The 13859-nt window shown below is 40.5% G+C and overlaps 1 protein-coding gene across 2 annotated transcripts in view; it reads right to left on the bottom strand.

Annotated features, from left to right (window-relative positions):
- Positions 1–13859, bottom strand: part of GRAMD4 (GRAM domain containing 4) — a 76508-nt gene that overhangs the window by 49134 nt on the left and 13515 nt on the right. For both annotated transcript variants that reach the window (XM_072920222.1, XM_030255941.4), the window contains one exon: positions 3117–3327. In XM_072920222.1, the coding sequence (XP_072776323.1) occupies positions 3117–3327 (211 nt within the window). The remainder of the gene's footprint in view (positions 1–3116; positions 3328–13859) is intronic.

Below are 13859 nucleotides of genomic sequence, written 5' to 3'. Positions count from 1 at the left end.
GAAACCCACACAAGCAAGCAGCCAGCCTGTAAGCTGAATCCAAACTAGTTCAAATAAAGACACCTTTTGAACAAAAACTCTCAGAAACCAATGAGAATTCAAATGAAAATATAAATCCTTCCTCTTCCAGAGTCCTCAGACCAGGAGCTAGCTGTGTGCTTTACCCAAACACAGGTTAGGATGTTTATTATTGAACTACATAGGTAAAGCTCAGTTTAAAGATAAAGAATAGGAAATTACCTCATCTGGCCATCCTTTCTGTATTTTTACAGGGTATGAATTTTACATGTGCAACTTCAGTAAGGCATGTGAAGTGTTGGGACTAAGTGCCACTGTGCAATCTGTGGCCTGAGACTGAACATTCACTTCATTTGCTGGAAGTGCAACAGAGGATGATGCTCTTCCTGGCAGATGGTCAGGGCTCTGCAATCACCAGCTTTTATGACAAAGCTTTTTACTCTGCAGCCTCCATTTGCATCAAGCTTTTGCACCCGTTTGTCAAGTTCAGCTACACGCTAAAGAAGAGGTGCGTTTTTAAGAGCACTGTAAACCCATGAAGCACAGAAGGATCCTTCATTCATATGACTGCACTGTGCTGCTCTAATAGACAGAGATCTTTCCTTAATGCTTCCATAATGATTAACACACCAGACAGGGGCAGGGGGAGGGAAGTAGAGAGGGGCAGAGATGAAGTCTTTGTCTAGGGAAGGGCTGCCAGTGAAGATGCAGATAAGGGGACTAGGACCCTAATTTTACATACCTATGTTCAGTTCCAAGCTACCAACCTTTCTCTTTCAAGACCATGAGTTCTGCACCCAGATTTCAATAGAAACAATGAAGGAGCAGAAGTGGAAGCACAGTACACCTCACATCTATCTGAAAAGACACTTCCATTTACACAAAAGACTTGCATTGGTTTTTGTGTGCTTTCAGCAGTTTCCCAAAGGTATTAAACAGGAAGAAACCAATAAGACTTGGTCTTCCCATGATCAGTTGTAATATAATACTAAGTTGCCTGCAGAGCCTATAAAAGAAAAACACCCTGTACAAGCAATTTAAGTTATGAGTTTTAGACACGGAATTAAAACCAATTCAGGCACAACTCAACTATATAATCTCAATAAGAAACAAACAAATAATTCAGAATTGCACTGTTCACATAACCTCAGACACCACTACTTTAATACTGATTTAAATATATAAGCATTACTTTCTTTACTCTTGGCACTTTTGCAACACAGGGGATTATTTCTTCTCCCTTCATTTTACAGATGGGCAGCAGTGCTGAGTGCACAGATGTCTGTGAGGGCCAACTGCTAATCTCTCAAAATTCCCATCTAAAATTTATCCCTTATATGTCAGACCTTTTTCCTCATACCAATTTGCTTACTTTGCTCATATCTGTAACACAGCTACTGCTCTTAGGCTGTTCCAGCATCACACTGGGTTTGGAGCTCCCAGACATCAGGAATGGGGCAAAACAAGTTTGATGCCATTTCTGCTTTCCTCTCCTCCTTTCTTCCTAATTTTAAAGAACTGCCCTCAACTGTATCCCAAGGACTTAGACCACAACAGCCTACTGCAGTATGTAATCAGCCAGAAGCAAAGTGTTTCTCCAAGTTCCTTTCTCAGCACACAGAGCTCAACATTTTGAGAAAACAGAGACCATCACTGCAGATGTGCAGCTGTTAAGGCTTTATAACTATTCAAAACTACAAGGTTACCTTGCTGTGCCCTCGGCTACCCTCCATACCACCCAGGAGTTACTATTATCCTGAAGAAATACAGCAAATGGTACCTGGAGTTTAAGGCAGATCTTTCTGTAGCCTCTAGCTCTGCCATCCAGATACTTCTGATTAAATACAAAAGGCATATATACCAACACGAAACATAAAGCCTTAAGTTTAATGAAAATAAGCCAGTATTTACCTATTAAAAAACTCACAAAATACCACATTGGAAGGTCAGCATCAGAGATTAGTCCCAGTATGCACAATAAACATCTTAATAAATGACAAATGTCTTCAGTACAGTAAGAGCAAAGGAATAGCATTTAACAGGCTTCCTTGTCTGAGAAGCTTGAGGATTTACATATAACAGACTTTTTGTGACCAAAACATGCTCTGTCATTACCACCTGTTTGTTCCATGATCATAGGAAAAACATTCTGGCAAGAAAGCTCTCTCTAAGCAGGACTGTGTGTAGCACTATGAAAGCTCACTTACATTTGAAAAAGCTAATAGCTACAGAACTAGACACAAATTGCCAACCTCAAAGGAGATGCATAAGCATATACAGTTTAAAATCTTTTAGTTTACTGCTTCCTGTGAGCAAGCCCCACACTTCTAGAAATGAGACTTCAGAAAACAGCCTGATTACATTTGAGGGATAAAAACTGCACAGGAAGTTTTCACAGGGTGATATAAATTCTGAAATCTACGTCACTTCCACAATACAATTATATAGACAAGTCTAAACTAATACTGTAGCACTCCAAGCTCATGGATCCACAGCACTTTTTTAACACTTCAAGAATTATTTTATTTTACTTTTTAAACTAACATTTAACTTTTCCTGAAGCAGTGTCTTTGGTGCTTCTGCTTACAAGCACTAAAAAATTTTAGCACTTCCTTCACAGGTTTAAACCAGCACTAATTGCATGGAAGCACTACTGGTTATAACACTGTAGTGGAGAAGGAGCTGGTGTGACCTTCTAACACTAATGAAAAAACCAGAACTCTTATACCTAAAGTCTGGACAGTGTCATTTGAGCAGATCTGAGTTCCTCGGACTGAAAAATTGCCTTTCCTCTTTCACATGTTCATTAGTAATTCAACAAAACAAATAAACACCAGAGAGCATTTAGAAGCACATCCAAAGTAAATAAACCTGTCAACTCACAATATCTAAAATAGAAGTAGGGACAGGGAACTCTAATATTGAGAAATTAATTGATCTTTCCACAAAATGAGGCCTATTACTGGAAAGTTACTTCCTAGCCCACAATCTTCAAGTGTTACAACCATAATATAAGGATAAAGAATTAGTAATTTCTGTTATTTTTCTGCCTGAACACTAAATAACATAATATAACAATACCTAAATTGAGTACTTACAGGGTCTCTCAACTCTTCATTGTCTCGAATTGATGTTCGAGGTATCTTCACCGGGATTTCATCTCCACATTCAGTGTCTGAAGCATTTGGAGACTCTGCTAAATCAAGGAACTCATCTCTCTTGTGACCTCTGAACCTTATTTTGTCCAACTTCTTTAGCATGTTCAGCACTGCACTTTTCTGCTTTACCTTAACATGACGGTTGGAGTCTCTGCAAGATCAAGAAATCAAGAGTATTTTAGAAAGCTTGCAATAAATCTAAATACACACATTCTTATCACTAACTGCTCCCAACCATTTTTCAAGTGCATTCCTGCCGCTGGAGGAAAAACATGCTTAGCTTCTTAACAGGAGTTTTTTCCACAGTGTAACAAATGTATGGTTCAGTTTGCAGTAGTTGATCATTTACCTTGTTCCCAGACTATCATGGCCCCTCTCTCCTGGCAGTTTTTAAAGCAAGCCAGAAAAAGCAGAAATTAACAACCTGCCCTCCAAAAAAAGATTAGGAAGTCAGTTCCTAGCAGGTTATTTGAAACAAAAAAAAGTTTCACTGATAAATCAATATTCTTCAATTTGTGGTGCTCCTAATCAAAGCCAGGAAAATCCACCAACTTTCTAATTCCCAGACAAACTAAAGCAAAAGAGTAAGGATGCTATCATATCTCACTACAACCTCAGGCTAACAAAACAGAAAGTACCAATGGCTTACTGGGAAAAGCCACAGACAGATCCATGCAGAAGATTTCATGAAAAATTAGACAGCTGACACAGACCATAAATCATATTCAAACACACTGGCAAAATGCTTAAAATTTCCACAATGTGACAATCTTGTATACCCCTAAAATTATACTAGGAGAAGCATTTTGCTTTTTAAAAGACAACAGAAGAAAGCTTAATTTATGTGTGTAAACTCATTGTAATGGCAGCTTTTCAAGACACTGCATGGCCTAATTTCTGATTTAATCCAGACTTGCCAAACTGGTCCCATTCAAGGAATCACACTCTGTACCAAAGGTGCCAAGCTTCATCTTAAAAAAAAAAAAAAAAAAAAAAAAAGACAAACCCAACAGTTAGTTAGTTCATTGATCCTGTCATTCCAACAAGCTCCTGCCCTGTCAGTTTATAACAAAATAGCCACATTTATCTCAGGACACAGAGATTCATCTGAAGGTTGATGCCATGCCCTAGCAAACGGATTTTTAAAAATCTATTTTGAGGCACTTGTTCCTGGTACAACCCTTTTGTCCTCTATGGTCAGCACTACCATTCTCTTCATTAGAAGTCATGCTTAGCCTCTTGGCACATCATCCCAGACACTGGTGTGAGATGAAAGTACAAAGGTAAATTCAGACACATGTCAATTCAGGAGTGAAAATAAAGAGCAAAACAGAAAAACCTTTTGCTACCACAACCTTTGCACCTAAGGCAATTCTAACCTCCTAGGACAAACCTCTTTTCAACAGAGTTCTTCAACTTTCCCTAGGGATTCGCCATTTACCCTAACAGCTTGGCATTGACTATTCACACCGAGTTCAAACCAGATCATTCCCTTCAAATATGTCTTAGTTTGCACCTCTGTCAAGGTTTATCAGCACCTTTCAATTAATCACAGAAGTTTTAAACTAATATAAACCCCTTACAGTACAGCTGGCAAAAAAACCCCACAAAATTCTTCCTTTATCAGAGATGCTTAAAGTTTCAACCCTGCATTTAATCTATCACTTATAGAGAAACACTTGTGGTAATTCACACCAGGGTTATTTTCTATGAACAGCTTTTCTTTAAAGTTCTTCTACTTATCAGAGCTATGTTTAAAATAGAAACACTTCTTGCTCATTCATTGACTATTTGATGAAGAAACTTGTCAGCTATCACATCCAGAAATATCTCTAGGGCCTACTATTAATAGCAACTAGAGAACAAATGGTATGAGGGAAGTTTAAAACCTCTGATAAGCACCAGCACTATTGTATTATTCTCTCTCCCATCACAATGATCTCCATCTATGTTCAACCAGATTTACATACCATGTACGAGACCTACAGCAAAGCAGCTGTAATCCAAATCCTGTCTGCTCATCATCCACGCTGTCACTGCGAGTGATAGCAGTGCATGGAAATAATAAAGCATGGAAGAGTGCTATTCCTTCCCTGGAGTAGCTGGCAGCCTGTAATGATGGAGGACAAGCATCCATCCCCTGCCTTCTCTATCCCTCTTAAGATGGAGCAGTTACTGCAGACAAGCATTGCTGCCCTGGACAGAAACAGGGTCCCCAGCATTCTACTGTTAAAACCACATTTAGCCACTGCTCCTCAAAGGACATGGCTGGATATGGATATCTTTTATAGCCAGCATTTCCACAGATGGTTCAAGATCAGAATTCAGCTTTCTTTCCCCCTAGCATAAATTCACATTCATTTACCATACATAAGAAATGAGAAGCATCAAAAACATCTTGAGACAAAGCAACTTCCAGCCCTTTGAATGAAGACTGAAAAAAGCCACAAGGACAGTGAAAAGGCCCACCAGCATAACTGCCAGGGATGAGCATCATTTTGGGAAATTGAGCTCCTTTCTTATCCTACTATGTTCATGCATTTCAGCCCTAGGTCACAGAATAACCTGGCCAACAGATTACCCATGAACAAATTTATGGTATTTTTTTACTCACAAGACTGATGACATACCCCTATGTATATTACCACCTAGCCATTTAAAAATCCAAACCTTTCTTTAAATCACTCCACTGAAAGAAGTCAGCATAAATTCTGATTTGACAGGTATGTCATGAGGGCCAATATTTTTAAAGGATTATTCAGTAGGTTAATCAGTAAAAGAGGACATAGTAAAGAACCACACTCCAAGGCATTTCTAAAGTGCCTGAAGTACAGGAAGCTGGTTTATAAAAATATCTTCTCAGTTAAAACTTAAAAATAATAAGATCATTTTGTCTAAAAATTGTTTTGCATGTACCAGGTTCCCAAATTACTTACAGTTACATTACATTAACCTAAGCAGAAATGTAAGCTTGCCAACAAGCTCCCATGAAAACTCATTATCTGGCCTCTAGCCAAATGTTGGATCTAAGACAGGCTTTTTATGTCAGCAGCCTGTTCCTGCAACCAGCAACTTTTTTTATGCTGACATTTCAGCAGTTTCACTAGGAAAAAAGATTATTGGAAATTCTGTATTCCAACTGACTTGAGTCAAATTTAGACAAGCTTTTGTAAAATGAAAACCCAAATCTGATCTAGAATTAGATTTATTGTAAAATACAGCAACTAAGTATCAAAACACTTGCTTCACCATCATAGCTATTCATCCCTCACCTTCTCCCAGCTACCTATCCTGGACCCATCCCTACCCAAACACCCATTCTGAGCTCAGCTGGCTCAGCTGTGAGTTTCAGGCTGTTTCTTGTAGCTCCCCACAGCCACTACATCAAATCCACCATGCAACTCTACACATGAGGAGCTCAAAGGCAGACCCACATCTCACTGCTTTTAAACTACTAACAAATACCATAACACTCTAATAAAAATACAAGTATTTTTAACTCCAAGCATGTTAACACTGCCAAACATGCATTTCCCAACACTATCATACATGCGACAATAATCAAGTGAAAAAGATCTATTTTTTCCATGCTTAAAAAACCTCCTAGCTAAAATATTCTTTAAATACTTTCTTTTTAATGGCCATTAATATATCTACTAGCTAACACAAATCCTTCAAGCCAGAAGCTTTATTCCTTTTAGAGAAGGCCAAGGAAGAGATGCCTTTATTGACCTAATGTGTAAAACCCTCAAACAACTGTCAGACCTTTATTTCAAATGAATATATCAAAACCCAAAAACCACATTCCAAATTTATACTAAGAACAGAAAAATCAAGTTTTCCCAAACTTACACATGAAAATTCTAAGGAGAGCTACAAGAAATGTTTCAGCCTACGTTTATAGAGACACTGCAGTAAGCAGACAACCAGCTTCCAGGGAATATTCACAGCCACCCCTGCCATCTGGAGGGACTTGTTCATGAGACGTGTTCCTATGGACAACCCTCCCACCCCTTTGTGCCACTGCTACCCCGTTTCTACTCCTGCATGAAGGTGGAAGAGGTTGGGATGCAGAGGGAACTCAGGGAAGCGCAGTACCCAATGCACCGCTGCTGTCTGAAACCTGCCTCACCTCACCCCAGAGTCTCCTACAAGTAGTTTATAGGTTCTGGCTTTCTGCTGTGGCACTTAGTTTTTACACAAGTACAGTCTGTGGCCTGGTAGACCCAGCAGGGATTGAACAGCTAAATCTTCATGTGCACTTTTCAGAGAAAGAGCTGTGCTTCACAACAGAGGGTTCAGTCAGATTTCCCTAGCTGTTAACAAAACACAAACCTGCTACACAAAGTCAAACAGCATTGCCTCAGCAAGTGTTAGTCTGGAGCCTGAGGGAAAACAAAGAAAGAAACCACTTAAAACATCATGGATTCATTTGGTTCCAGATCAAAAAGGCCCTACAAGACTATGACACAGTGAAGTAACCTTCAAAGCACCCATGTTCCTTTTGCTTTTCAGAAAGCAGACCTGCAAGAAAGATGACCTGCAAGTCTAGCACACCCCTAGTTCTCATCCTCACATTCTACCTCCTTCATATGTCATTTCATTCTCAAATTCATTCTCTCATTTCTGCAGAAGTCCAGTGAAAAAGCCCTGGTATTCAAAAAAAGCCAGGCTGTATGCAGATGAACAAATACAGACATTGTTGTCAACACCAGGACACTTTGGTCTTATCATAAGAAAGGGATGTGCAATCTGAGGGAAAGTATCAAGATTGTGTTTGGTATTTATTACTTCTACACTGAAATGCTCCTTAATAATATCCTGAGAGTTGAAAGGAGAGCAGTGACACAAGAAAACCTTAATCCATTCACATACACTGAAAATTAAGCTCAGTGTATTCTTTTCTAGACATGTTTAACTAAAACTAGAAGGAACAGCAAGTATTTCTAAGCCTAATACAGATTCAGAGTCCTCTGTATAATGTTCTGTGCAAAAAGTTCCCTCCTGCTACATGATTTTTTTCCCCTAATTTTTCATTTTAATTAATGGAATCTCATTTCAAGTCACTTTCCGAACATTTTGTACTTATTAATATTTAAGGAACTAATCAGAGAAAGATCAACTGTGCTAGAGAGCTCCTTGTCTGCTCAGCTTTTCACAGAACTAGGATGGGTCAGAGTGGAAGGAATCACAGTGGGTCATCTGGTCCAACCTCCCAACTCAAGCAGGGTCATCCTAGAGGACAGGATAAAAGAAAAGGAAACTTTTCTTCCCCCTGTGCACAGACTTCTCCCAGACTACTCTCCAGAAGGTTCACATCTGTGAAGAAAGCCAAACTTTACCCACAGTTCTTGAACAACAGGAAGTGGTTTTGTCGAGGTGAAGTTAGCATCTTTCAAGAAAACTTTTCATTAAGCTCAACTCAACAAAGCCATTTAGCACACAGAAGGAACACGATTCACAATCCACACAGCCCTTTCATGAACAGCCCCAGCATGAGATTGAGCTCATCCAGGAAAATACAACATTGTAGGTTCTCAGTATAGAATGTCATCACTCGTCATTGGAAACCACAACTGCAATACTTTGGGCCAAACATTCCATTGGATTGGCCAAGAGCAGCTTACAAACACTCTCTGAAAATTACAAGCATTGCACAAGTGCCCTCAATTTCTGACATCAACAAACACGCAAACAAATCTCCGCACTCATCACAACAGGCACATCCTGAAATAATGCTCACTGCCTCAGCGTCACAGTCTGGTCAAGTCTTCTTCTAATGACACCACCCTGGGCTTCAGGGTCATACCCAGAACAAACTGCTTTCTGATACTGAGTAACACCTATTCAAAGCTCCTTGCAGGGTCAGGAGTCCTTAAAACTCTAGGAAAGAACTAGACTAGACAGGGATAGACTAAGGAAATGGACTCTGTTGGGTTGTTTGTTTTCATGATAGATGAAGTTATCAGGCTGCCTTTGAAGAAACATTCTGCTTAGTAACTCAGGATTATTATGCCTGTAAGCTTGAAGGGAGACGAACAAGAAAATCCCACCAGAATCACTTCCTCTGTATTACAGACTCCCAGCAGAAGCAACACTCAGTTAGCACAGCCTGGAAACCAACAGGAAGCTGTGCTTTCGTGTTGCAGACTTAAACAGATGCAGCTATGAATTAAGCATCAACTCAAACACATATTGTCCACCAGAAGGAGGAGGGGAGGAAGAAAAAAAAGTGGAAAGCTGTGTAATATGTTCTGTGGTTCAGTATGGAGACTGGAAATGAGGTTCAACATACAGATCTCGACTACCACTGGTGAGGTTGTCACAGCAACCATAATGCAGCTTCATGAATATGCATTACACTAAAATTTATCTCTTTTTTCCCCAAAAGGGAGTAATGTGTCATTCAGCTCACAACATGAAGCTCCCTGGGAGACAAATCAGGACTGCACAGTAAAAGTGATTTGTCTTCAAAACCTTCAGCTTGGCTGCTGCAAACGAAAGCGCTGGGGGAAGAGGGGAGCCACAGAACATGGTGGCTGGGGCTGTAGGGCTCTCTTCTGTACCTTCCTTAGACAGTACTTCACGCATATTTCGCAAAAATGTTAAGGCAGACATTGCCAAAATGAGCTACTGGGTTCCTACAGAGTTGCAGACCTTAATCCCTCTGATTTAATGGCTTAATGACCTGGGGACCTTCAGTCAGCTGAGGCAGCAGCACCAGTGACCCTCCACAGAAGGATGGAGAAGGGGGAACTGCTGCTCAGTGTCCAAGACAGCTGAAACTGGGGGCCTTGACTTGACCACCACTGGAAAATTGTGAGTGGACTGGTTCACAAAAAAAAAATCCCAAACCACACAATTGCACCTATCCAGGTCGCACTCCATGGTGTCAAGGAACAAAAGGCAGTAACTATTTTCACTGAGTATCTGTGGGAGTTGTACTTTGTCCTTAAGTCCCCACTTACCCTAACACCTCTGCCACTAACACAGAGCCACCATACACACTTCTGTCTGTCATCATTAAACCTCTGTCTCTCATTGTGAAACCTAAAATTAGCAAGCTTTGTTAAATTAATTTGTCTGTAAATTTTAACTCCTAAACAGGAAGCTAAAACTCATTTTTCCTCAGGACACCTGTGTGGGAGAAAATAAAAGTGAGACATTGATTACGCCACCAGAAGAGCTGCACAAAAAAAACCCTGCATGAAGTCTTTGCCTGCAGAGAGGATCTCCAGCAGCATGCATGGACTGGAGGAGCCACCAGTGCAAGCCATGGCAGATAGCCTGTGAAAGAGTTAGCATGTCATGATAAAGGCTATTGCTGACATGAACTTCTCCCTTTCTGGTCACCCAATGGGTCCTCCTTCCTCCCCTGCTGTGTTCCCATCCCAATCCCAGAAGAAGAGCCTAGCCAAGCCTGAAGCCCACTAGATCATAGGCTGACACCAAAAGGAACAACCCCAATAATTTCTGCCACAGCCTTAATGTCATTTGATCACTCATGCAGTTTATCAGCTCATTGCTGAGCAACTAATTTTTGTGTTTGTTTTCTGGCAAGGTCCATCTAATCAGAGCAGACAGGGATGCAGTCTCGCTCAGGGAAGCACAGACTATTGGAGATTTTGCTGCTCCCACACAGCAAATGTTTGTGGTAGTGGTGGGCAGAGGGAGAAAGCATCCTTTTACAGGAGCCACCCGCACTTAAATGAGGTTAAACAACTGCAAAGCTTCACCCTAAAGGCAGTGTTTATGAAGCTGCCACAAGGCACACTTCAGAAATTGGACTCAAGAGCTTCATTCCCTACTCTGAAGGACAGGGAAGAGTTTGTCACAGCTTGGCATTGACAAAAGGCTTTTTTCTGCTTCTTTGCTCTGAATTTTGTCTACTCAGGGTAGAGCTGAGGGTGAAGACATGAAGACGAGCATCACCAGCTTAGCAAGAGCCTCTGCATATGAGAAGGTTCAGGCAGCTCAGAACTGGACAGGTTTCCAACAGGTAAGAAGCTGGGCACACGACAAGTGTTGCCCTAAGCAAGCACAGCTCCTTCCTATAAAAACAGAGAATGGGGGTGACAAATGGGGCAGAAGGACAGGACATAACTAACAGAGGGTAAGATTGAGTCATCACTGTATTTGTCTGCTCTTCCACTGTTCAAATGGAAACTGTAAGAAGTCTCATTTGACACAACACTCGGAATAATGCTGGTCTTTTGCAACCTACTTTAAAATAAATATTTAAAGTCGGAAGCACATATACTGGCAGGAGCATCTTATGCAGACTAATAAGTTTATTAAGAAGGTAATCACTGACTGTTTATAAAAACTGTGAGCCCTGCCAGCCTTGAAGAATTTTGATTCTATCCCTTCAAGGTAAAAAAGAGCAAGTTATTGACACCTCTTTGATGCCAAGTTTTTCATAATCTCAACTGCATGCTCATCTTCAGAAGGTAACTACAGATAAATCAGAGAACGAAGGTACTGCAAAGAAAAAAAGACACTGTAAAAATGAGCTAAAATCCAAGCTTAAAAAAAGATAAAAAAGATTCTTTGAGAACAGCCTTCCAAGGCCTACACCGACTGGCTTGGTCCTAGCAGGTATTTCTTTGAGAGGACTCTCAGAAGCAAGTACCTCATCAGCTCAGGGTGTCTGACCATAGCCCACTGAGCAACCTATGAAAACAGAGCAAAGGTACATGGCGGTGTCTAGTTTAGAAGAATGTCTGTGCCTTCCTTTTTGTTGGTTGTGTGTATAAACAAAAATGTACCCAAGTGAAGCAGGACACAGCTCACCGCTAAGGAGCGCAGCCTGACACATCTCACCATGCACAAACACCCACATGCACAGCTGAGAGCACAAGCCAGGGCTGAAGAGAAGCCTACCCCAGCCCTCACCAACCTCTGCACCTCACACATCTGAATAACACTTCCCCTGAGCCACAGCGCCATCCTGTGCATTACAATTTCACTTATGGCAAGACCATACAGAAGGAATTGCTCAAGCTAATAGGCAAAAGACCACAAGCCTACAACTGCTGTGTTACACATGCAGTGATAAAATGAACCCCCCTACCTTTCTGACACTAAGAAACCACAAGCCCAGGTTCATACTTCCCAAATCACATATCTACCAGGGTACCTCACTGAGAACAAGAATATGGGCCAGAGTACAGAAAGATGGTCTGTTTTGAGGGTGTTCCCTCAATTTAGGGAGACAATTCAATAGAAGCCAACACAAGAACTTTGTGAGTATCCAGTTTACATGAAACCATCCCAATGCAAGTTTTCAGTGAAAGATTCCCAAGATGCAGCAACTTTGTGTACAACACTTTATAACTTGTTTCTCCAAGTTTTAACTATCCTACTGTTGATCTGAAATGTGAATGTTGCGAAAAACACCAAGCGTTTCAGTTATGCTGACTACAAAAATCAAAAGACAGACATGGCTGAGGAAAAGAACTGAGCATTTTACCAAACACCAGTAGTTCTCCAACTGCCACACAGCTATTATAATAATAATAATGTTAATGCATTAAAGATTTTTAATTTCTCCCCTTGTGGTTAAATATAACATTGTAGTTCCACAAAGAACTATAAAGACATAGCTAGCACATGCCAATTACAATGACCACTATAATTCAACATCTTTTATTTCTTTCCTATATATTGGCCCTTAGCTTACAAAGAATGTGCATAAACCCCAAATCTCAGACATTTCCATGCAAGAAGCAGAGCTGCTGCTCATTCTATTCCTTGTCCTTTTCTCCCAACAAAAACCTGAAAATGCTTCCGAAGTTGGTGCTACAAGTACACAAGAGAGGGAAGGGGGGGAAAAAAGTTAAAATACACCATGGATTATACAAGTTTGCAGTATTATAATTACTCATTATGTGAACCTTTAAATGAAGGGGTAAAACATATCGTGTAAAAACTTGCATAAATAATGTGCAAAAGGACAGGCACAACACACAAAGATGGGGTTTATCAGAGTAAGTTAAATGAAGAAGTAATACAGAAAGACCAAGTTTTATACAGTAAGTCTGGCTTCAGGCATCAGCTGAATTTCTGGCACTGTCTGTACTACACAGCCACTTGTAAAAGCCATGTAAACTATTCCTTGAAACCTTACCACAGAGTAAAAAAGTCAAGGTCAAGTTCCCATCAGACTGACAGCAGCTCTGCTGGAAAGCAGCACTCTGGAAAAGAGCCTCCTTCATTCTACCCACACAGCTTGTCAAAAGATGAGAGATATTTGACTCCACGTAGAAGAGTTAGCAAATAGCAGAGGAAGTTGTGTGACACAGGAAAGCACCAAACCTTGTCTCTAGTTATCACAGACCCCTCCTGCATTTCTTCTGACTGCAACCTTTTATGTAAGTCCAGCTGCACTGCTATTACATTTGCTGAAAAAAGAAAGAAATCACTGTACCCGAAATATGAGTTTGATATCTGAACTGCAATTACTTGTTTAAATAATTAACCTAGTGAAATGGCAAGCTCCAGATTGAAATGCCCTGCTGCTCAAGGTAATCTTCCTTACAGGAGCAAACCCCTATTCTCTCACATTTCAAACCGCATCATTCCCACAGTAGCCAGAATATCTGTCCTTTGTCCCCATGCTTAAAGTAGAAATCCTAAATTGTTAAAGAAAAAAAAAAAACAAAACCAAACCCCCAGCTAGTA

The sequence above is a fragment of the Taeniopygia guttata genome, chromosome 1A (genome assembly GCF_048771995.1).
Source record: "Taeniopygia guttata chromosome 1A, bTaeGut7.mat, whole genome shotgun sequence".
Classification (NCBI taxonomy): domain Eukaryota; kingdom Metazoa; phylum Chordata; class Aves; order Passeriformes; family Estrildidae; genus Taeniopygia; species Taeniopygia guttata.
The sequence above is the reverse complement of the archived record's forward strand: the minus strand, read 5'-3'. Positions and strand labels throughout refer to the sequence as shown.